This window comes from Setaria viridis, chromosome 3, assembly GCF_005286985.2.
Source record: "Setaria viridis chromosome 3, Setaria_viridis_v4.0, whole genome shotgun sequence".
Taxonomy (NCBI): domain Eukaryota; kingdom Viridiplantae; phylum Streptophyta; class Magnoliopsida; order Poales; family Poaceae; genus Setaria; species Setaria viridis.
Genome location: NC_048265.2, coordinates 44,831,619 through 44,855,020, shown reverse-complemented (window position 1 = coordinate 44,855,020; position 23,402 = coordinate 44,831,619). Strand labels below are relative to the sequence as shown.

The 23,402-nt window shown below is 51.0% G+C and overlaps 1 protein-coding gene across 1 annotated transcript; it reads right to left on the bottom strand.

Moving 5' to 3' along the window:
- Positions 1-6,762: 6,762 nt before the first annotated feature.
- Positions 6,763-8,091, bottom strand: LOC117850734 (2'-deoxymugineic-acid 2'-dioxygenase-like). Its single transcript, XM_072292454.1, has 4 exons — positions 7,896-8,091; positions 7,578-7,762; positions 7,125-7,439; positions 6,763-7,023 (listed from the first exon to the last, which is right to left on the bottom strand). The coding sequence occupies exons 1-4, from the start codon at positions 8,089-8,091 to the stop codon at positions 6,763-6,765; spliced, it is 957 nt and encodes a 318-aa protein (XP_072148555.1).
- Between the last annotated feature and the right edge of the window lie 15,311 nt (positions 8,092-23,402).

The window sequence follows — 23,402 nt, the reverse complement described above, 5'->3', positions numbered from 1 at the left end:
ATTATGGAATAAAATGAGTAGAAAAATGATATTCATGTTATTTGGACCAATTTGAGACCTGACCCATGAAATGAAAACAAATTTCGAACATCTTGTTCAGGAAACACGACCATGAACGTGTGGCAGTAGTATTTTTAAATTGTAAAAAAAACAATCAAAGTCTGAAAATCTTAAGATTTGTCATGATGTGATGATATAATACGTGGAGGCTGTGGAAAAAAATTGAGAAGGTTTTGCACATTTCATCATGTACGATGATTACAAACCGAAGCATCTCATAAGAAGAATAGTAACTTTGAGAAGGATTCGATAAAATTTAGAGTCGAAGTGACGGTCGAGTTCGGTTTGACTACAAAACTTTTTGTATAGTCAGTAGGGAACCTATATTGGTTCGTGTGAAAATTTGGTATTTTTTTGAAACTGTTGGATATTTTTTAAATTTTTTTCAAAAAAAGTTTGCCGAGTGTCCTACGTTGGACACTCGGCAAAGAAACTCTTTACCGAGTGTCCTAGACACTCGGCAAACCAGACCGCCCCCACCCCTCAAAACAATCCCCCGGCCTCCCCCCGCGACAGACCGCGCCCCCCCCCCGCCCCCCCCCCCCCCCCCCCGGCCCCCTCCCCCCGCGACAGACCGCGCCCCCAACTCCTCCAGCGCCCCCCCGGCCCCTCCCTCCAGCGCCCCCCCCCCCCCCCCCGGCCCCCTCCGCCGCCGCCGCCCTCCCTCCCTCTCCCTCTTCCTCTCCCTCTCCTACCGACGCCCCCCTCCCCCACCTTCCTCTCCCACCGCCGCCGCCCTCCCTCCCTCCCTCTCCCTCTCCTACCGGCGCCCCTCCCCCTCCTCTCCCCTCCTCCCTCCCTCGCGTGGCCGCCCCGCCCCTCTCCCCAGATCCGGCCGGATCCGGCGGGGAATCCGCCCCTCCTCGCCGGATCCGGCGGGGACTCACGTCGGGAGCCCCGGATCCGGCGGGGACTCGCGTCGGGGGCCCCGGATCCGGCGGGCGTGGATGGTGGCCGGCGGCGGCGGTGGCGGCGGCGTGGATGGTGGCGGTGGCGGCGGTGTGGATGGTGGTGACGTGCTGGTGGTGCGGCCGCCGCCTCCCCCGGTTCTGGCGCCGCCGCCTCCCTCCTCCAGATCCGCCGGCGCGGGCGGCGCCCCTCCCCTCCCTCTCCGGCATGGGCGGCGCCCCTCCCCTCCCTCTCCGGCGCGGGCGGCGCCCCTCCCCTCCCTCTCCTCCGGCGGGCGGCGCCCCTCCAGCCTCCGGCCCTTCCCCTCCCGGCTGGCGGTGGTGGTGCTGCTGGCGGCCGGTGGCTGGGTGTGGATGGTGGCGGCGGTGGCCGGTGGCTGGGTGTGGATGGTGGCGGCGGCGGCCGGTGGCGGTGCTGGCGGTGGTGGCTGGCGGCGGCGGTCGGAACAGGTTTTTTTTTATTTTTTTTCAACAATTGTATGCCGAGTGTTTTCTGGCGACTCGGCAAAGTCTTTGCCAAGTGCGCGACAGAAAACACTCGGCAAAACCTTATTTGCCGTCACAGAGTTTGCCGTGTGCCGTTTGCCGAGTGTTACACTCGGCAAATGGCTCGCCGAGTGTATTTCGCCCTTCGCCGAGTGCCCCTGGCACTCGGCGAATTTCTTGTTTCCCGTAGTGAACAATATAATATATAAAGATGAAAGTCATGCTTGATCAATTGTATGCATATGTATGAATTAATATACTGTACAAACAACCTAATAGACGAGTTATTCTACACGGTGTCTTGTCTATTTGTTATCCATTCGAAGTATTTGCAGACAACATGCCGTGATCGTCTAGTCTGCGAGCCCCATCAATCGGGAGCACTCTTCAGGTGCAGACCGGCGACGAGACGACGAGGCCGTACGGCCCTATCAGTGCTAGGGACGCGATGGCGGGCAGGTAGCAAGAGAGGGTGCCCGTGGCGTGCCGCGCGGTCAATGATGGTCCCGCTGACCGAGGCCGTGAGGAGGCGGCCGGTCTCTTTGGTGAGGCCTCAGCGGAGGAACCGTCGGTCCATAGCGGACTCCCCTGGCCCCCTGCATAGTATCAAATGTGGAGGAAGAGCATGCGCGTCACATCCGCGTGGCAACGATTAAGCGTTTCAAATTATAGATCACTTTATCTTTTCTAAATACATAAATATTATTATGCATCTAGATACGGAATATATCTATGAATCTAATAAATCCAAAATGATCTATAATTTAGCACGGAGGAAGTACTGTATTGTCTGGCTCAGCAAGAACAGGTCCTGTGAAGCGTTGTTTGGTTAGCTAGCTAGCTGCCTCGGGTCTTGAGCTTTCAAGTTTTTTTGCACGGCAAGTCGAGCGAGCCGAAATCACTCTCCTGCGCCAGCAAGCTTTGTCTTGCCAGGTCAGGCGAGGCAAGCTGGAGAGGCAAAGCAACCAAGCACGCCCTAATGCTCCGCCCGCACCGGGTCTCGCCTGCTCCTTTTGACGTGGGGGTTGCAGCCGACTCGGGTACGGCGGTACCGGCCCCTCTAGTCCCCGCGGGAGGAGGTCAGGTGATGGGCTGCCCCCGTACGGCGGGTGTTGCTGGGCCGTGCGGCCCATCAGGACCTTTTAGAGTTGCTCCCTTGTGGGTACCTGGGGTACAGATACCCGTCAATTATACTATTTTTGCGACAGAAAATTGTTATACTACCTACATAGACATTGTTTAGTTTTACATACGAGGAGACAAAGGTTACTCACATATAGAAGGGTTACATGGATGACATTAAAAATTACATGGAGAATACCAAACATGCTAGCCAAGATGAGCAGGATTACACCAATGCAAGGATGGGTTGTAACAGCTCGTAGGCTGCTAGTTGGGCCAACAATTTGAGTATCATGCATGAGACATGGTTACTCCAAGAATAATGCAAAATGGGAAATGGAGGGTGGGATGAGCTAAATTAAGAGCGTGTTTGGGACCGCTCCACTCCAAGTTTTGCAGCTCCGCTCCAGATTCATCTTGCTAAACACCTCCAGCTCTACTAGCACCAACTCCAGAAAAAAAAGGTGGATCTAGAGGCCAACTCTAAGGTTTTTCTGGCACCTCAATGGGTGCTCCAAAAACTCCAGTTTTCAAACCTTCTCTTGGAGTTAGGAGTAATTACTACCATACCACCGGTTACACAAGATACCAGTTTGCATAACAAAACAGTCCCTCCCCTCCTCCCGTCGCCCCTTCCTTTCTCCCATCGGAGCTCCTCCACGAGATCCTCCCGCACCCGCCCGTGCCTCCGGCCACCGGCCATGCTGCCCTACGCTGCACCTAGACCTAGTGGCCGCTGCCGCACCACCGCCGCCGGGCGCCGGTGCCAGCGAGGTGCTACGGCTGGTGCAGCGCCCGGAGTTCGCGACGTGGATGACCGGCGTCAGGCGAGCAATCCACGAGCAGTCCGAGCTGGCGTTGCAGGGGCACAAGATGAGAGCGCTGGTTTGGAGGGAGCTCGAAGCCATGGGCGTCACGACAGGCACCCGGTCGCTGGGACGGGCATCGTGGTGACCGCCGCCTCTACCACCTCTCCTCGGTGTCGTTGGGCCCCGGCCCAGCCGCCGCGTGGCTGCTCCTCTTCAAGAAGCTTCCACCCCACGACGCCGCCATCCGGGGCTTCCACGGGCCCTCGGGGCGGTGGTTCCGCATCTTGGTCTCGACCATCCTCGCCCCCGCCGTGCCGCCTGGCGACGACATCTACTTCCTCGCGACGTCCAGCAGCTCCTTCCTGTTCGCCACCAACGAGCGCCGCGAGCTTGTGGTCATTGACCTCACCGAGCGTGCCGCGCGCCGGCTCCCGCTGTCCCCACTCAGGCCATGCGCCACCGCAGACTAGATCGGGTTTCAATGTACACTGACGCGTGGATCCCACAATACTGGGGTATAATAGACAATGCACATAAAAACATCATGTTTCTAGAGCTAGAGTCCTCTCATTTGCCAAACAAATGCAATGGCTCCATGTTTTCGTGGATTTGGTGGAGTGGAGCTGAAGGAAGGTGGAGTTGGTGGAGTGGAGCAGTCCCAAATAGGCCCTAAATAGCTAGGAGGTACTACAACCTTGGGTTAACCCTTCTACACGAAGGGAGGACGAAAGCATAAGCAGGTTGCAGTGTAGGTGTGGTCCACTCAGCATGCAGAGTGGGCATGAGCAGATTTCCTAGGCTAGGTCGTTACAATTGGTAATCAGAGCCAACTTTCGTTGGGTTGGGTCATGGGCACGTGCGGGTCAAATGCGTGGGTCCTATGTGGACACGGTATGGCATATGCGCCAACACTGCACGCACGGATGTGGTCAGGAAAGTCGATCCTGAACCCTTGTCCCGTACGGGTGAGTTAGCTCAGCTCTCGATAAGGACATCGAGTCTTTAAGTGTGTGTGGATGTGACAGCCAATGGGCCAGTTGGGCTAACAATTTGAGTACCAAGCATGAGGCATGATTGCTCTAGGAATAGTCCGAAATGGGAAGTGGAGAGTGGGATGAGCTAACTTAAATAGCTAGCTCTAGGAGATATTGCAACCTTGGGTTGACTCTTTTACATGAAGCGAGGATGAAAGCGTAAGCAGGTTATTGCAGTGTAGATGCAATCCGCTCAGTGTGTAGAATGGGCATGAACTGATTTGTTAGGCTGGGTCGTTACAGGGGTACACCCTACACGAACCGAAACCACATGGCAGGTTACGCAGCAAGCTAGTGCTTTAACTTCTCGTCTAAATCTACATCAATCGGCAACGTTTCGGGATGCATAGTACATATGGTTGAAAAATCATATGAAGTCTATTTTTCAACACAACAAACGGCTTACCATTTGGACTTGTCAATAAGTAGTAATGATCATTTAGTGACTACCTGCGAGAAACTAAATAGACCCGTGAAAACTGACGGGAGTTACAACTCAGGGAGACCTTTCATCTAGCCTAGCTTTATAAACTCCATGTCAATTTTACACCCAACTAAGAGAATCGTTCCTTGTATAAATACTTCATGTATATATGATATTCTCATGACTTTGGTAATCAAAATACAAATCATTTTTGTTCACTTGTGTTCTAACAAATTGACAGAGTGATCATTACCCTTTGGTCTTGTGATTTTCTCCGACGAATTATAGAAGCTCTCGCATCATTTGATGCGTATTTGGTTCTCCTAGTCCATTGCTTGCAGGTTGTTCTGATTGATTATTCTTTAATAATGTGTTTGATGATCGATGTTGCCAATTAATGATAGTGTTTAGCTTCGAGTTTTATTTTACAAGATTGCACTAGTTATCGATGCTTGCAGGTACCTAGGCTATTCCACACCTAGTTATCTTCGATCCTACAAAAAAAATGCGACTGAGTCTCACCAACAGACATACTAAGAAGCGAACTGAGAGTGTACGGTAAGGTTAGTTGTGGTGAAACCTGCCTACCATAGTTCAAGTGCTCGACTTGGTACCGGTGCTTACATTTTTCATGATTTTTTAGTGGTAAGCTACGTACCCGTCGACAACGAGACGCTTGTGGTGACTTTATCAATCTCGAGGATGCGTCGGTTCAGTCTCTCAGAGGTGTTCATGAGGTAGGGTTAGGTACAGGTGAATGTACGTACGTTCATGTGAGCGTCTGCTTCTGTACTACGTTTCATAAAAACGAAGGTATAGGATCAAAGAGGCCGATTAGATGTACAATATGATTTTTTACACCGCGGCAAAATATGGATTAGGAATGCAAACGAGGACTAGACGGCTGAACTAATGAACATGAACATACGGGCCGTTGCGAATGGAAGTGTAGTATTACTTTCGTTTCTCTGCATGGAAGAGTAGTAGCACGGAAATGGCTGAGTACAATTCCATCGCATTTAACTAGGCGATTTCAACCCTTAGATTAAATGTTCGTACTAAAATGATTTTACGTATAGCATTGCTCATTTTCGTACATGGCACGCGATCCGGTGTCCGCTTTGCCAAGTTGGAAAAAGTTCAAATTACTCCTTTTAAATAGAGATAAAGTCTGGATAACGCCTAAACTATTTTTTTATTCAGTTTACTGTTGAACTATGCATCCCTAACATAATTTGTCTTTTTTTCTTCATGCACAAGTGGAGTCTTAAACTAAAATTTTGCAAGATGATAGTAGATATCATGTTAGAAAAATGTATCATAATTTTTTATCATTAATTTGATAGTTAAAATATTTATAATAAATCAATTCCTGGAATACAAAATTATAAGAAAAATAATGATGAAAAATTCATCTTATTTTTTGACACACGTTATGTTGTCCACCACCGTCCCGCAAAATTTTAAATTAAAATTCAACTTGTGTATGGAGCAAAAAAAAATAAATTATGTTTAGAGGTAAATTGAATCAAAAGATATAATTTACGGTAAATTGAAATAAAATATAGTTTATGGGGTTATCCGGACTAATTTGAAAATTTTCCTTCATAACTGTTATGGACGGGATGCGTCCACATCCACTTATCTGTCGTTGTTATGGACGGGAAAAATCACGAAAGACGCAAATGGACAGGGACAGCGTCCACTAACTCCTGAAAAAAAATCATCAACAGGACGGAAATGGGCAGGCGGGTTAGAGTCCACTAATTCTTCAAGAAAAATATCATCAGCGGGACGGGTACAGATTACTGGTACATCCCAGCTAACAGCAGGATTTAACTGACATCGATGTCCTGTGCAGAGAAATGGGAACTGGGATCGGAGAAAACACCGCATCCTCAAGGACTGCCGGTCTTGCTTCATCTCTCCTTCTGAGCGTTCTTCAGATTTGTAGTGCAATTCAGGGACGAACCCAGTCTGACAACTCTAAAGATGCGCTGGAACTCACCAAACGTGAGGGTGCGGTAGCACGGCGGGTTGTCCTCGCCAATGAACTCCTCGGCAGGGCCAATGACGCAATCTCTTGTCGGCATGATGAACGTTGCCACTGTTGTCCGCGGCACCCTCAAGTTGGTCATCACGCGGTGCTCTATGCTCTTCAAGATTCCATTGGTCACGATCTGCGTCCAAACCACGAATTCGCCAATCTTCTTGGTTACGCGTGGCGGCGATCCCTAGAGGACTGATCAACAATCTGAAGCAACTAGAAGTGAGGGATCACCTCAAGTTGGCAGCCGAAGTTGACGACGAAGGCGTTGGGCACGGCCTCGACCTTGACCCAGTCGCCCCTGTAGGCGACCTCAAGGCCGGGGACCGTGCCTGGGAGTAGCACGGTGATGAGGCACCTGTCGCAGTGCGGCGGCAGGCCCAGCGTCAGGCTCGGGTCCGGGCATGGCGGGTAGTGGTTGACGTTGAGGACCACGTCGCCGCCGGCGGTGTCCCCGGCGAAGTAGTCGTGACCAGGCCCTCGCTCAGCAGCCGCAGTATCTACATAGCCACGCCCCTCGTCTGCACGGTGTATTTTTCGACAACCTCCCTGTAGCACAGGAATCAACTCCAAACCATATCAGATAAAGGACACTCCGAGATGGACTGTGATGTTTTTGTCTACTTGATCTGCTTCGACCAATGTTAGTTACCGGAGCCGGTAGGGCCTGTCGGGCCACCCTTTCGCGCTGTCGCCGACGGGGAATGAGCAGGAGAGATGGAGGCAGTCTCGCCAATACCTCTCGCCGTCGGTGTCGTAGACGGTGCCGGAGAAGAGCCTGTTGGCTTTGTTTACATCCTCCGAATAGAAATCCGCCTTCGCCGCCACCGGCAACTGGAAGAACTCCTTGGACACTTCATGTCCTACATTGCCTGCTCAGAGACGCGATGGTTGACCATCTGCAGTACTTAATTACCGCCTGCTTAATTAGTTGGTTCTCATGATGCTACAATTGATAACTGGGAGATCATTGATGTCGATTCATTGGACTGGGGAAGGACGTACTCTTGCCTGGAAGAAGCCGAGATCCTTGCCGGAGTCGAGGATGCATGGCGCGGCAGACCTCGTCACGGCGGCCGGACAGGTCGACGAGGGGTAGGGAGACAGCTGTGGATGTGGCCGGTTTGAGCTGGTCAGGTGGGAAGATGAAGCAGCTTGGGACGGTCGTGTGGAACGGGGTTGAGTGGAGCAAACTCTCCATGGACGAACATGAACTGGTGGAGATAATCGAAATCCAATCCCCTATAACTGTAAGAAAAAAAAATGAAAGCCACTTTCTGTATGCCCAAGCATTCTTTTGGAGCAGCTAGCGTCACTTTTCAGGGCAGGGTCTCAAAAAGAAATATTATAGAGCTGTCCTTGTGTGCATATAATTTACAACACTGGTGAATGTTACAGCGCTACTCCCTCCTTGTCAAAATACTGTTCGTTTTGGTTTCTCTCTATATATAATTTTTGTTGTGAATCTAAGCATAATATATGTCTAGTATGTATCTAGAAAAGCAAAAACGAATAGTTATTTGAGTTGGAGGAAGTAGTATAGTACCCCTCCGTTCCAAATTGTATGACGTTTTGGTTTTTTAGATGTATAGATATTATTATGCATCTAGACATACACCATATCTAGATACATAATAATATCTATAAATCTATAAAAGCCAAAATAAACTATAATTTGGAACAAGGGAGTACTTAGCTTTAACATGGTTTTATGGCCATCACATTATATGCAATATATATATATATATATATATATGTAACTACACCAATAAAATTTTTCGGAACATTTAATATTCCAAATAAATAAGAAATTTGTTGTCGGGGTGATTTTCAGTGAGATAAATTTTTTAACGACCAATACACTGCAATATGTGAACCTCATGGCCAAAATTTCATCAGAACCAAGGATCCATAATAAAACTAAAAAAAGACTCCACACGAAATGCAAGCGTGGAGGGCGTGGAGCGCATGTTGCTAGAAGTGTAGCCGTCTCACACAACTGTAGCTGCCCCCAGCGCGTCCTGCCCCTGGCGACGGCGACGGCGACCTGCTCACCAACTACACCCCGCTGCCGCACCAATCCGCCAGCTTCACCCCCTCGCCGATTCAATGCTGCTCCCAGGGCCTCTGCGGCTGCCTGGCCCTCCCCGATTCCCACCACCAAACCAAAAACCAAATCCAAATCTCAACCAGATCTGAGCACATCCGCCCCTCCAAGATCCCCTCCCCACAAATCCATTGCCGGTGTTGCATCCTAGGTAAGCCCCTTTGTGCAGGACACACCGAAGGCGCAACAAGGCTTCTCCCCGCCATTCCGCCGCTCCTTCGTGCAACTGGTAAGAGGATCCGCGGTGCAAGATTTGCCAAGGTCATTTCAAATCGTGCAGCAACCTCAAGACTGGCAGGCCGCCATTACTGAAGCTGCCCGCAGTTACTCCAACAGTCGTGGTTCCCCCTCTTCAACCACCCGTCGTCCGGCCGCCTCTGAAGCCGCGCCTGAGCTGACCGGCGTGCGGCGCAAGGGCAATGCATTCACTACTCAAGATGGTTGGACGCCCATCAGGCAACCTTACTGGTGGCTGAGGGGGGCGCTTTCAACTCGTCGGCCATCTGCGCCTTGAGGCGACCGACCCCATTCGCGCCACACTCCCAGCACCCGACCGCAGCATCCAGCTTCGCTAAGTCTACGCGCCTTCCGGGCAAGAACAGACGGGCGCTGCTTCATCTGTCTGGCCCCCGACCACCGTGCCGCGTCTTGCCGGAACCCCGTCCATTGCTTCATCTGCCACCACTTTGGCCACCATGCAAGATCCTGCTCCAACAACCGCCACAGCCACTACAGCCTGCCTCCTTCTCGCCACCAAGCAGCGCCACGCGGCAACAGAGCTCCACCTCCCCATCGACCAAGCACAAGTGGTAATAGAGCTCCACCTGCTTCTGCTCGACACCAAGCAGCGCACCGTGTCTGGGCTTCATCTCCACTTCCTCCGCCGCCGATGCCCACCTCCACGACCAACATGTCCAGGCTAGGAGACCCTGTAACTAGGCCAAAGCAGGTGGACTGCCTTGTTCAGTCCACCGGCGACATCGACGCCGATGTGCGGGACTGGGACTCCACGGCTGCGGTCACCTAGGCAGTCCACGGCCAGGAGCCAGTTGAACCGTAGGACGTCGAGAGGGCCATCAGAGAAGACTTCAAGCTGTGCCACAGTGAGGTGACTGTTTCACGTCACTTCCTTAAAGCATTCCTGATCAAATTCAAGCACAGCAGCCACTGCTCCGAGGCGCTTCAGAGGGGCAAGGCAACGGGCGCCAGCGTCAAGGTCCTCTTCACCAAGTGGAGGAGCCTCCGAGATGCAGAAGGAGCAGCTCTCCTCTTCAGAGTCATGCTCTATCTCGATGGCGTGCCTATGCACGCCTGGAGGGCAGATATCGCGGAGCACATCATCGGCAACACCTGCGCACTGGAGGCCATCGACACCAACCTCAACCACCTGGAGGAGACGAAGATCATAAACTTGTGGGCCTGGATGGCGAACCCGAGCTCCATCCCCAAGTGCATGTGGCTCATGTTCACCAGCCATGCGCGGGATGCCAGGTTGGAGTCTGTGATGGTGTCCAAGGCGCCACCCGACCAATGGCAGCGCGGCATCAAGCATTGCATCATCCTGCACCTAGAGGAGATCCATGACTACACCCTATCCTCGGTCAACCTCAACGACAGGACATCGTCCACGCCCATAGTCCTCCAGCTTCCTCCCTGGCATCTCGGTTGCATTGACAGGGAGACGACACCACGCAGGGCGGCGGAATGCGAAGCAAGGACACGCTCGCCACCGCGCCCGGACCAACCTCGACTTGGCCGGAGCAGCGTGGCGAGGGAGGAGGAACGCGCCAGGATAGGGAGGACCATGGCCGTCATCGGAGAAGCCAAAACAATGACTACCACAACACCAGGTGGAATGTGTGGCGCCAGAGGAAGGATGACGACGACGACTGGGAACACCATGGGCGCGGTGACCACGCTCACCGCGGCCACGACACGCGCAAACACCTGGGCAACGACTCCTACCACGAGCGTGAACGCTCACCCAGGAGCAGGACGTGGGGTGGCAGCAGTAGGAATGGGAGGTGTCAGCACCACGACGTCTCCAACTGCGACAACACCACGCCACCACCACCGCTATCCTTCAACCCCCTGCGCGACAGGAAGTCCATCGAGTTACAATTTTTGTTCTCCAACCGCGCCTCCACAATGGCGAAGGCCGCCAAGAATTTTCTATTTAGGTTTCAGGAAGGGGAGGATAGGGAAGGCCTACACCTGAACACCATCTCCCTCGACCATGGTAGCAAAGTGGCCGCCCTGGTGGACAAGGTTGGCTTGCCACATGAAGAAATTGAAGCCTAGTCCAAAGCGCGTGGACATACAGAAGCCAATAATGACCTGTCCATGGTCAAGCACGTCTAGAAGGAGGGTGGAGTCAACGTCAACACCATCTCTATTCAAGAGGTGGATGCGGCTCTACAGAAGCTACAGGTTCAGTTGGAAGGCCATGCCTAGCAACCAGACTCGCCGTGTTTTAACAATGTTTCTATTTCACCATTTCAACTTGCATCCCCTGTTCGCCTTCATGATGCACAGATGCAGCCAACCAACAACATCGATGGAGAGGCAGGGGTTGAGGTGGGTCTGTTTCACGCCGGTAGTGAGCATGACAGTGACTTCAACCTTCAGCTGACTGCAGGGCAGAGAACTTCGGAGCGTAGCAGTCCCAGCAGCAACAACCTCGCCAGCACCTTCTCCATCACAACAGCACTGCAACGCAGCAGCCCACGCAGCACCAACGTCATCAACACATTCTTCACCATGCCAGCGCAAGTGCTCCAGGAACCTCCAGTGGAGGAACACAGGGACGAGCAGAACCAGCAGCTCAAGGAGGGGAGGAACAAAACCCGCCGACCACGACGCGTCTTCGACATGTCCACGGTACGCCGCAGCGCAAGGCTAGCTACCAGCAGACCCATGCCGGCGATGCAACGGGCACAACATAATCTATGTAGAAAGCTTGGTCTGCTAACTGATGAGATGCAGCCCATCGAGGCTGCACTGCAGGAATTTCTGTCCATGTTTCAGGGGCCGGTGCCACAGGACATCATTGCGGCGCTGACAGCCATCTTCAACCTCGACGACCCAGTGGCCAAGCAGCTTGATGAAGCCATGGCGACAGTGGCCGGTGAAGCCATTGAAGATTTCCAGGAAGAAGCCTCACGCCAGCCAGAAGCTGTCCAGGCAATGCCTGCCCAGGCGGCAACCATCCAACAAGCCAACTAATTTGTGTCTCCAGCAGCACCAAGAGTTCACAAGCCACCAATGGTAAGTGCAGTGTATCAGTTACTTTCCAGGGCAAAAACCATCCACAATCTCCAGATGTTCAATGCGTCTTCCCAATTTGAAGCCTAAAGCCAGACAGATGATATGGGCTAGCAACTATGTTTGCATCATCGTGTGTTCACCTTCAGCATGTGCATCTTCTCAATTTGGTTGTAATCCTAAAACTAGACACCTGAGTTGGGCCATCAATTATGCTTGCATTGACTTTTATTTACATTTAGCGTGTGCTTCTGTTATGCCTCTGTCAATTTTGCTCCTGCGTTTCAATCACAGTCGAGTCGATGATGTGCTATTGTTATATCAGGCTTCCGTACTTGCTTCTGTAATAACTGTGTCTATTTTGCTCCTGCGCTTCAATCATAGTCCAGTCGACGATATGCAACTATTATATCAAGCTTCTGTACCTGTTGCGCCTCCTGTAATGCTTCTGTCAATTTCAGATAAGAATGGGAGTCTAGAAGACCAACTTATCAACAATAAAGGGCATCCACTCCATTGGTTTCTACGATGCCAAATTCTTTGAGGTATCTTGTGGGTTTGCTTTCTTGTAGGGAACAAAACCAGAGCCTATCGTCCATCGTGATCTAAAGCCTGGAAACATCTTGTTGGACAAGAATTATGTAAGCAAAATTGGCGATGTTGGTTTTGCTAAGCTCATATCAGACCTCGTTCCTAAAGGGCTTACAGAGTACAGAGAAACTGTCATTGCCGGCACACTGTTTTACATGGACTGAAATCAGATCTTAATGCATTGGGGATCATCATTCTTCAACCACTATCCTGCAATACTGGAGACTAGAAAAGTTGCAAATGAACATTGAGATATTACGCTGGAATGTTAGAGGGCTTAACCAGAGGGCCAGGCGTGACATGGTCTGGGAGACAGTTGCTGACACTCTATGCCACATTGCATGTTTACAAGGAACAAAGCTTAGTGAGATTGATCTTTTCACGGCCACGTACCTAGGAGGGCACATACTTGACAAATTCACGTACAAACTAGCAGGGGGCCCGAGCGGCACAAGAGGAGGCATCTTGCTACTGTGGAATAGTAATCATGTCATGATAAACGACATTGTTGTAGGAGAGTACCACATCACAGCAAGGGTAACAGCGCAACAAGCGATGAACGAATTCACTTTGACAGTAGTCTATGGCCCTACCAGTTCTACCAGGACAGCAAACTTCCTAATAGAAATTCGGCAACAAAAACCTAGCGCCAGTTCCCAATGGTTGGTACTAGGTGACTTCAATCTGATATATAAAGCGTTTGACAAAAACAACAACAAGATAAACCTGAGACTAATGGACTCATTCAAACAGGCGCTCGATGATTGTGACTTACGCGAGGTACATCTCCAAAACAGAAGGTACACTTGGAGTAATGAACGACACAACCCGACCCTTGTCAAGCTGGATAGGGTTTTCGCCAATGAGGAATGGGAACAGGACTTCAATAAAAACATGCTGCACGCCCTGTCAACGTTGTTATCCAACCATTGCCCGCTCTTGCTATCAAACCAAGGTGGACCTAGACGCCCCAAATCCTTCAAGTTCAAAAACTTTTGGACAATGCTCCCAGGTTTCAAAGACACTGTAGGCCGGGCATGGAACATCCAATCACCGCACGTTGAGCCATTCCACAGGCTGTATCACAAATTACAACATACAGCCGCCCAATTAAGAGAATGGAGCAGTAGGATCATACCAGACACGAAGATGCTAATGAATATGGCTCTAGAAGTCATTCTACGGTTCGACACTGTGCAAGAGCACCGACCTCTTACTGATGAAGAGCAGCTACTACGTAGCCGTCTCAAATTAAAGGTCATGGGACTTGCGGTTATTGAATGGGCACGTAGGAATCAAGCAAGCAGAATAATAAACCTCAAGCTAGGTGACGCCAACGCATGTTTTTTTCCACCGACGGGCCAATTCTAGGCGACGTAAAAATTACGTCCAGAAACATAGGAAAGGGAGTGGATGGACATGTACACACGAAGAAAAAGCAAATGAGATTCAAAAAATTTTCAAAGCAACAATGCAGCTATGGCGGAACCACCTCGGATTAACTCAACTAAAGCACGGTTAAGTCGCTTAACATGCGATTCTCCTACCTTAATCGCGTTAACTCGAGATGCCATCGGATTTCATCCGATTTAACCACTTGACAAGACCGAGTTAGCATAACCCACACGAAGGTGAGTGATTCCAGAGAATACAACAGGTCCACCATTAGATTAGCAAGTTGTTACACACTTGGTTATAAATCAGAGTTTTACAAATTCTGAAGAAAACAACAGAAGATAAAACAAAGCGGAAGCTACTCGTCGGGTCGGATGTCCCTGGTGAGGCCAGCCAGGACATCAATGATCCCATTCCCCACCGTCCAAGGAAGGATCCCACTCGACCGTCCAACTCGGAGGGAGCTGGGGCGGCCAAGTGTCAGCGGCAAGCTCAGAGGCTTCAACCTCAGCTTAAAAGAGAAGCCACAACAAGGCTGAGCTTCTAAGCTCAACAAGACTTAACCGACCGGTGGTAAAAGCTACTCCACCACTTCTAGACATGCAAGGCTCTTTGGCTGAGGGGTTTGTTTGCAGACAGCGCTATGTTAGGTCCTTGCTTTCAAAGTTTTAGCTCAGATTCTAGGTTCATCAACCAGTCTATGTTGTCAACTTACTCCAAGCAAGCATTGGTCCAACTTTATGTATATAAACTCATCATCAAGACCATGTCATCATCAGACTCCTTCATTACTCAGTGTAGCATTATGATCAAGCAGTCTCAAACTGTGACAGGCAGACGAATCGATTTAAGTTCTTTAACCATGCATGGTGAACCTAACCTCACGATATCCGCGCACCACCGAGGGTCGCTTCCTGTGTCGGCCTTCCCCATCAATTCCCTAACCCATGTCGGGTCCACTTCCTTTGGTGCAAGGTTCCACAGACACGGCCTCTGCCGTTCTGTGACCACTCTTGCCACCACGTGTGGCCGCAGGGAACTTCGTTCCAAGGACAGTGGAGCGACCGCTCACGTCTAGGTTCAATCAGGTACTAGGCTTCCCCATCCCATACTAAGTATGAGGTTAGTACTTTCAAACACTTGATCACGAACACCACCACTGTCGGGCCTTAACAGATTCCATAGACAGACGGGGCGATCAGCCGACCACCAAAGAGTTAACCAAAACCCTGCCCCATCCATCGTCCTTATAGTTGTAACAGAAGGAAAACAACCAACTCCTATAACTTGCGAGTGACAGGAAATCACTTGAATTTTACCGATTCCTTATTAAGCATAGCAACTACTCGACCCAACAAACTAGCGTTCAGATCAAAGGAACTATGTCATGCATCTATGGTTGCACACAACTCTTATACGTAAATGCACAAACATGAGAAGGAAGGCATGTGCAAGTTTAGAAAGTTGGGTTCATGCTCCGGGGCTTGCCTTCAAGCGGAGGGGAGGGGAACTGTTCTTCAGCTGGGGCGGCTCCAGCTTCTGGGTTTTGCAGCTCAGCTACAGATTCGCCTTTGGGCGCCGGGTGTAGCTCGTAGACGCCGTCAGCGAGGTGTAACTCTACACGGATGCAAATGCAGGAGTTAGTGCTTAGACAGTTATTTCAACAACACTTGCAGTTAAAGCTCGGATACTTGTAGCAAAGCTACAGAAAAAGTGGGGGAAGTTCACTTTAGTCGGTGGAGAACATGATAAAAAGGGTCGGATGGGGATAAACTTGTGATCTGACCCTTAAACTAGAGGAATAGCTGTGTTGGGCCCTCAGGCTTAACGCAGAGAAATCCCGATGTTTTACACAGATACCCTCGGGTCAAGGGAAAAGATACAGCCGAGTCCTCGGGCGAGGCGGATAGGGATCGGCGAACAGATAGGGTCGGGCGAGACGGAAAGGGGTCGGGCGAACCGGTAAGGGGTCGGCAGCTTACCTTAAGGTTTATAGGTGAAGCTTTGGGGTCGGGAAGGAGCAGACTTGGATGGAAGACTAAAGCACTAAGGCTTGGGCGGCGGTGAGGTTTGACGGTGCTCCGACGGCGGTGGAGCTTCTTGTGGGCAACAAGGAAGCTCTAGCACAGCACGGAGGAGTAGACGGTTGGGTGGATTGGGGAGAAGCGGGTCTGAGTGGAGAAGGGAACTTTTTGAGATTTCAGCAGAAGTGCTCAGGTGCTCTCAGAGTAGGGGCGGTGAAACAGCAATGGCGAAGGAAATCCGGTGGGACTCTGGCCTTCCTTTTTATAACGGCGTGGAAGAGAGAGATTTCGAGCGGCACGAAGACCGGAAGAAAAGGATGGAGTGCGTTGCCATGGTGGCGATTGAGCGGCGATGGGCGGTGGAACAGAGCTTCGGAGATAGCATCTTCGGCCATTGGGCACTGGAGACAAGGCGGCGCAAGCGCGGTTTTGCCGGGATTTAGATTTGGCGGAGGCGGGCGTCGCCTGGTCGTGTCGAGCGGCGGATTTGATTGGTGTGACAGGGAAAAAGGCGCTGCAAGCGAGGTTGCAATAGGTGAAAAGACAGGGCGAGCGGTGGTGAAGGCGAGCGCGAAACAGCGGCATTGTCGGAGCACGTTACTGGCGGGGCGAGAAAAGGAGCGGTCGCTGCCGGAGTCGGGGTTGGCGAGGGAGGAATCGTCGCAGAGCGAGTCCGTGGGCGGCGCGACTATGGAGAGGCGGAAAAGCCGGAAGGCATCGGAGCTTGCAGCCGGGGATCCGGCGAGATGATGGGCGCGGGTCGCGAGGCGGTCTGACGCAGCAGCGTCAAAACTCTGCCACGATAGCGACGGGGCACCTTGGCGCGGCCGGCGAGGGCGCGAGCGAGACAAGGCGATGCAGAAAGGGTTGCAGAGGGCTTCCTCTGTGATTGGGGAGGAGGACACGAGAATCCATCCTGTCGTGGTCGGCGACTGGGCGAAGCGGCGGGCGTCGGAGAGATCAGGCCACGCGGCGGAGAAGCTCTGAAGCGGGTGCATGCTGCTTGGGCGCATCTGCCTCGGGAGATCCGGGGAAGAGATCTGCGGGTCCACCAGTCAGTCTCAGTTTCTCCTCTACTCCAAGATGGAAAGGAACACTGCCTTTGGACTTAGAAGAACCGACGGTTTAGGGTTGGGTTTTCAGGGGTCGGGGCTAAGAACCGGTTTTGAAGCGCTTAAGCTCAGGGGGCTGAGACGGAGGGATTAGGGACTCAGATTAGGATTAACTCAGCTGATTTAACCAAGGTTGTTACAGCCTACCCCCCTAAAAAATAATCTCGTCCCGAGATTCGAGTATAAGGGTAACCAGTGGGGGTGTGCAATCCTTACCTCCTTGATTGGAAAGAAAACCTCGGAAGTGTTTATTCAGATACTCTTCTGTTTCCCAGGTTGCTTCTTCGTCTGTGTGGTTGTTCCATAGTATCTTGTACATTTTCACCACTTGTCTTCGGGTATGTCTCTCCTTTCAGTCGAGGACCTTGGTCGGATACTCGGTGTAAGTCAGATCGGACTCGATTTGAAGTTGCTGCTGTTCCAAGACCTCAGTTGGAACTTGGACACACATCTTCAGTTGGGATACATGGAAAACATCATGTATGGCCGAAAGCTGTTCTGGGAGTTGGATCCGGTAAGCAACTGGTCCACAGATCTCCATAATTTCATAAGGACCAATGTAACGGGGAGCCAATTTTCCCTTTATTCCAAACCGTTGCACTCCTTTGGTCGGGGAGACTCGAAGGTATACGTGACTACCAATGTCAAACTGCAGGGGTCTTCTCCTCCTGTCGGAGTAACTCTTTTGTCGAGATTGGGTGGCCTTGAGATTTTCTTGAATTATCTTCACTTGCTCTTCTGCTTCCACTACTAAATCAGGGCCATAGGTCTGTCTTTCGCCAACTTGTGACCAATTCAACGGCGTCTGACATTTCCGACCATATAGGGCTTCAAACGGTGCCATCTTCAAGCTAGTCTGGTAGCTATTGTTATAGGAGAACTCTACCAATGGTAAGCACTTATCCCAATTTTTGTCATAATGGATGACACAGGCTCATAGCATGTCCTCAAGGATCTGATTTACTCTTTTGGTCTGACCATCGGTTTGAGGGTGATAAGTAGAGCTACGAATAAGCTTGGTGCCAAGTGATGCTTGTAGCTGTTCCCAAAAATGCGCTACAAAATGAACACCCCGATCAGATATGATCGTCTTAGGCACACCGTGCAGAGAAACAATACGGTCAAGGTACAGCTCTACATATTTCTTGGTTAGGTAGGTGGTGTAAACAGGAAGAAAGTGGGCAGTCTTGGTAAGACGATCCACAATCACCCAAATGGAATCATGTCATTGCGATGTAAGGGGCAGTCCTACAATGAAGTCCATGCTGATGTCTTCCCATTTCCAAGAGGGAATAGGTAGGGGTTGTAGGGTACCGGCTACCTTTAAATGGCTGGCTTTGACACGTTGACAAGTGTCACATTCTGAAACATAGCGTGCAATTTCTGGCTTCATTCCACTCCACCAGAAAGTTTGACGGAGATCATGATACATCTTATTGCTGCCAGGATGGATTGAGAACTTGGAGAGATGAGCTTCATCTAGGATTTGCTTTCTCAGATTCGGGTCAGATGGTACAACAAGTCAATTTCCATAATACACTCTCCCAGTCTCATCCTGTCGGAATTGCTTGTACCCTTCATCCTTCCATGAAATCTTCCTTTTGATTCGCCTCACTTCCTCATCCTTTAACTGTGCTGACCCAATTTGGTCTTCCAGAACAGACTCAAGAGATATATGGCCGAGGGTTCCATGGGAAACAATTTGCAAACTGAGCTTTCCCATCTCCTGGCACAGGGTCTCTGTGAAATTGGTTGCCATCCGGCAATTGCAATGAGTCTTGCGGCTAAGAGCATCGGCCACCACGTTGGCCTTGTCGGGGTGATAGTGCACTTCCAAATCATAATCCTTAATCAGCTCCAACCATCTTCTTTGGCGCATGTTGAGGTTGGCCTGAGTGAAGATGTACTTGAGGCTCTTGTGATCGGTGTAGATGTTGCAGTGGGTGCCCATCAGATAGTGTCTCCATATCTTTAAGGCATGAATCAATGCTGCCAACTCAAGATCATGGGTCGGATAGTTCAGCTCATGAGGTCGTAACACCCGCGAAGCATAGGCAATGACTCGGTTGTCTTGCATAAGAACACACCCAAGTCCAGTGCCAGAGGCGTCACAGTATACGTCGAACAGCCTAGAAGGGTCGGGTTGAGCTAAAATCGGGGTTGAGGTCAGCAAGTGTTTCAAGGTGTTGAAGGCTTCTTCACACTTGTTGCTCCACACAAATTTGACTTCCTTCTTCAGCAGTTCAGTCATCGGCTTAGCTATCTTGGAGAAATCCAGAATGAAGCACCAATAGTAGCCTGCTAGTTCAAGAAAACTTCGAATCTGGTGAACTGAAGTGGGTGGCTTCTAGTCCATGACTTCCTAGACTTTGCTGTGGTCAACTGCTATGCCATCCCGAGAAATGGTGTGTCCCAAGAACTTGACACTCTCTAACCAGAATTCACACTTGGAGAATTTGGCATAGAGCCGATGGTCTCTCAACCGTTGAAGAACCACATGAAGATGTTTGGCATGTTCCTCTTCGCTCCTAGAGTACACCAGAATATCAATAATGAACACCACCACGAACTTATCCAGTTCGGGCATAAACACCGAATTCATGAGATACATGAAATAGGCGGGTGCATTGGTGAGTCCAAAAGACATAACCAGGTACTCATAGAGTCCATATCTTGTGGAGAAGGCGGTTTTGGGAATGTCACAGGGTCTGATCTTGATTTGGTGATAATCGGAAGGAAGATCAATCTTGGAGAATACTCTGGCTCCAGCTAATTGATCAAACAGGACATCAATGCGGGGAAGTGGATACTTGTTCTTGACAGTCACCGCATTGAGAGGTCGGTAGTCCACACACATGCGGAGACTTTCATCCTTCTTCTTCACAAACAAGGCTGGGCAACCCCAGGGTGAAGTACTGGGTCGGATAAAGCCTTTCTAAAACAGATCATGCAATTGGGTTTTTAACTCGGCCAGCTCGGTCGGTGGCATCCGATAGGGTCTCTTGGATATCGGAGCGGTGCCAGGCTGCAGTTCAATGGCGAACTCGATATCTCTGTCTGGCGGCATGTCGGGCAAGTCATCTGGGAACACATCCGGGTACTTGCAGATAACAAGAAGGTTTTCTATCCGGGCTTCTGATATAGGGTACGCACAAGGAATTGCGTACTCAAGGTGGGTCAAGGATAGGGTAGAACTGCCATGCAAGGGTGAGTCGATGTGGAGAGCTCGGGCAGCTGCATCTAGAACCACTTGGTGTCGGGTCATCCAATCTATCCCAAGGATGATATCTATTCCTTATAGGTCAAGGATGATGAGATTCTCCCTAAAAAGAGTTTGTCCTAGCTGGATAGGTACAAGTGTAACTATCTTGTCTGAGGCTATCTTTCTTCCCGGAGTGGAGATCACATATGAACCTTTAGTGTGGCCGACACTCAGCTCACATCTCTCTTTAGTATTACTCCCGATGAAGCTATGGGAGGCTCCCGAATCAAACAAAACAACAACAGCTTGATTATGGACAAGGAAGGTACCCGTCATCACTGGCGCACCTTCGGGGAGCTCGGTCATGCTGGTGTAGTTGAGCCATCCTTGGCGAACTTGCACCTTGGGCCTTCTTCCTCTATTGGCCGTGGGGTTCTGGCCAGGCTGCTGATTCTTGTTCCTGGGGTAGTCCTTGGCAAAGTGTCCTTCCGCACTGCAGGTGAAACAGCGGTTACCATTCACAGGGCGCAGCGACGGTAAGGTCGGCCGGGGCGCCTGCTGTTGGAAATCGGGAAAACGAGGTGCCGTTGGTGGTGGAGGGCGAGCAATCCATCATCCCGATTGTTAAGTCCTGTGGGGCACCTGAGGGGGAACCATCCTGAATCTTCGAGCGGGCGGGCTCGGTAATGCCGCTGAGGCTTTCCTCTTCTGGTCAGCTTTGAAAGCCTGCATGCATTCCTCCTAAGAGATGGCCAGATTCACCAACTCGTTGTAGGTATCACCTTGATGGGATTCAGCCTTTCCTTTAGCTCCAGACTTAACCCTCTACGGAACCTATCCCTTTTCTTCTCGTCGGTATCTGCATGATAGCCAGTGTAACGGCACAGGTCCTTGAAGGCTTGTGCGTAGTGTAGGACGTCACGGCTTCCTTGGGTAAGGGCCAAGAACTCGTTGAGTTTGCGTTCCAAGACCTTCTTGAATATGATGCCCTCTGAAAGCGGTTTTGAACTCGTTCCAGCTGACAGTATGGTCGGCCGGCAGCATGGCATGGTAGTGGTCCCACCAAAGCCGGGCAGAACCACGCAGCTGTTGAGCCGCGAACCGGGCTTTGTTCTGGTCAGGACACGGGGCGGTGAGGAGTTTGAACTTGGATTCGATAGTACGAACCCAGGCTTCTGCATCGAGTGGGTCTTCAGTCTTGTGGAAGGTCGGGGGCTGCGTGCTCAAGAAGTCCTCATAACGAGCAACTTGTGGCTGCGGATGAGCCCTCCCTCCATGGGGCTGCTGTTGTCCTTGTACAATGTACCTTAGCAGCTCGGTTTGAGCCGCTAGGATGGCTTCCAGCGAAGGTGGGGGCGGACGCGAAGGAAGATCTTGCCTCTGCTCGCTGCCGCTGGGCATAGAGCCAGATCGGGTGCGGTGTGCCATCTGCAAGAGTCAACGTTCCATTAATTCCATAATCCCCAGAAGTATTCCAATTATGCGGGAACGTATATGTTAAATCCTCAAATGCGACTCTTGCCGATAGTGCAACACAACAACATTTCTCATTAAGGGGATACACACTTCTTCTTGCCATCTGTGTTAGCAACTAGCTCGGTTCTGCGCACAACCTCGGGCGAACTAAAACCGTATCCCATGGGCTCCTTTATAGCCGACCTTAGGCAACTCAGGTCGAGCGAAGCGAAACCGTACAACAAGGGGTCGGGCGAGGCGGAGACCTGCTCGAGGGGTCGAGCGCATCCGACCTTGCGACTCGGGGTCGGCCAAGTTTTGGACAGACCCACAAAAAACGGGTGTGTGGTCACAGCACCATACTCACACAACTTGGCATCCAAGGCGTGTCACAAGGGTCAAAAGTCAAGTCAAGATCTGATTTTACTAAGATCATTTCATTGCTGTTCTCCAAAACACAGGAGGAATACTCAACTCAAGGCTAACCTATTACATTACCATCCAAAACTTAGGTTGCCGAGGAGTACAACAAAAGATTAGATTCCCACAGCTCTCAACCTATGAGGGAACACTATGAGTCGGAGAAGGGGCATCGTCCTCTTCCATGTCCATACTAGACGCTCCTATTACCTCCGCAGGGTCTTCTTGTTCGTCCAGCTGCATCTCAAGGGCATGCATAGCATCGAGCTCGGCGTGGTGCTCGTCCAAATGAGCATTAGCAACTGCGAGCTCCATCTCAACTTCCATCTTCTCTTCGGCAAGCTCGATCATGCCATCCACTAGGTCTGTCACTTCTCCCTCGAGCTCGGAGATCCTGGTCTACATGTCATGGATCTGTATGCCTCTCTAGATGAGCTGATATGATCGTCCCACCAAGTCTCTCTTGGCGGCGTTAAAATGCCCTTGGTGTCTATGGCTATCCGAGCCAAGACAGCCATAGCTCGACCTTGAAGCTCAATCAGCCGATACAAGGCTGACATGCATCTGGTGGTGGTAGAGATGGTGACCAACGAATGGGAGGTTGCCAACACCTCCATGTTGTTGACGCGATCAAGCCATGCTGGGTCTAGCCGGTCCCTGGCAGGAAACAGGCCCATTGGGTCCAAAGTGACCTCAAGCGGGTGTAACCGACAGAACTGGGTGAGGATCTGCAGAGCAGCCGACTCCCAGGTATCCTCCAGAGCGTGTCCGCAAGTCAAGATTTTGAGCTGGGGCCACTTAGGCTGCACAGGGGGTGGAAGTACAACCACCTGCACGTTGCATCTCTGCACTCTGTGCTCCTGGTACATCCGTCCCACGTACAGAGGCGGGGACTAGTACCCAAACCACCTTAAGGTATCCCACAGAATAGCAGGAAAACCC

Coding starts and splice junctions, on each gene's coding strand:
- LOC117850734 (XM_072292454.1), bottom strand. CDS start 8,091: ATGGAGAGTTTGCTCCACTCAACCCCGTTCCACACGACCGTCCCAAGC. Junction 7,763..7,895: donor TCGGCTTCTTCCAGGCAAGA/GTACGTCCTTCC, acceptor GTCTCTGAGCAG/GCAATGTAGGACATGAAGTG. Junction 7,440..7,577: donor CATTCCCCGTCGGCGACAGC/GCGAAAGGGTGG, acceptor CCTGTGCTACAG/GGAGGTTGTCGAAAAATACA.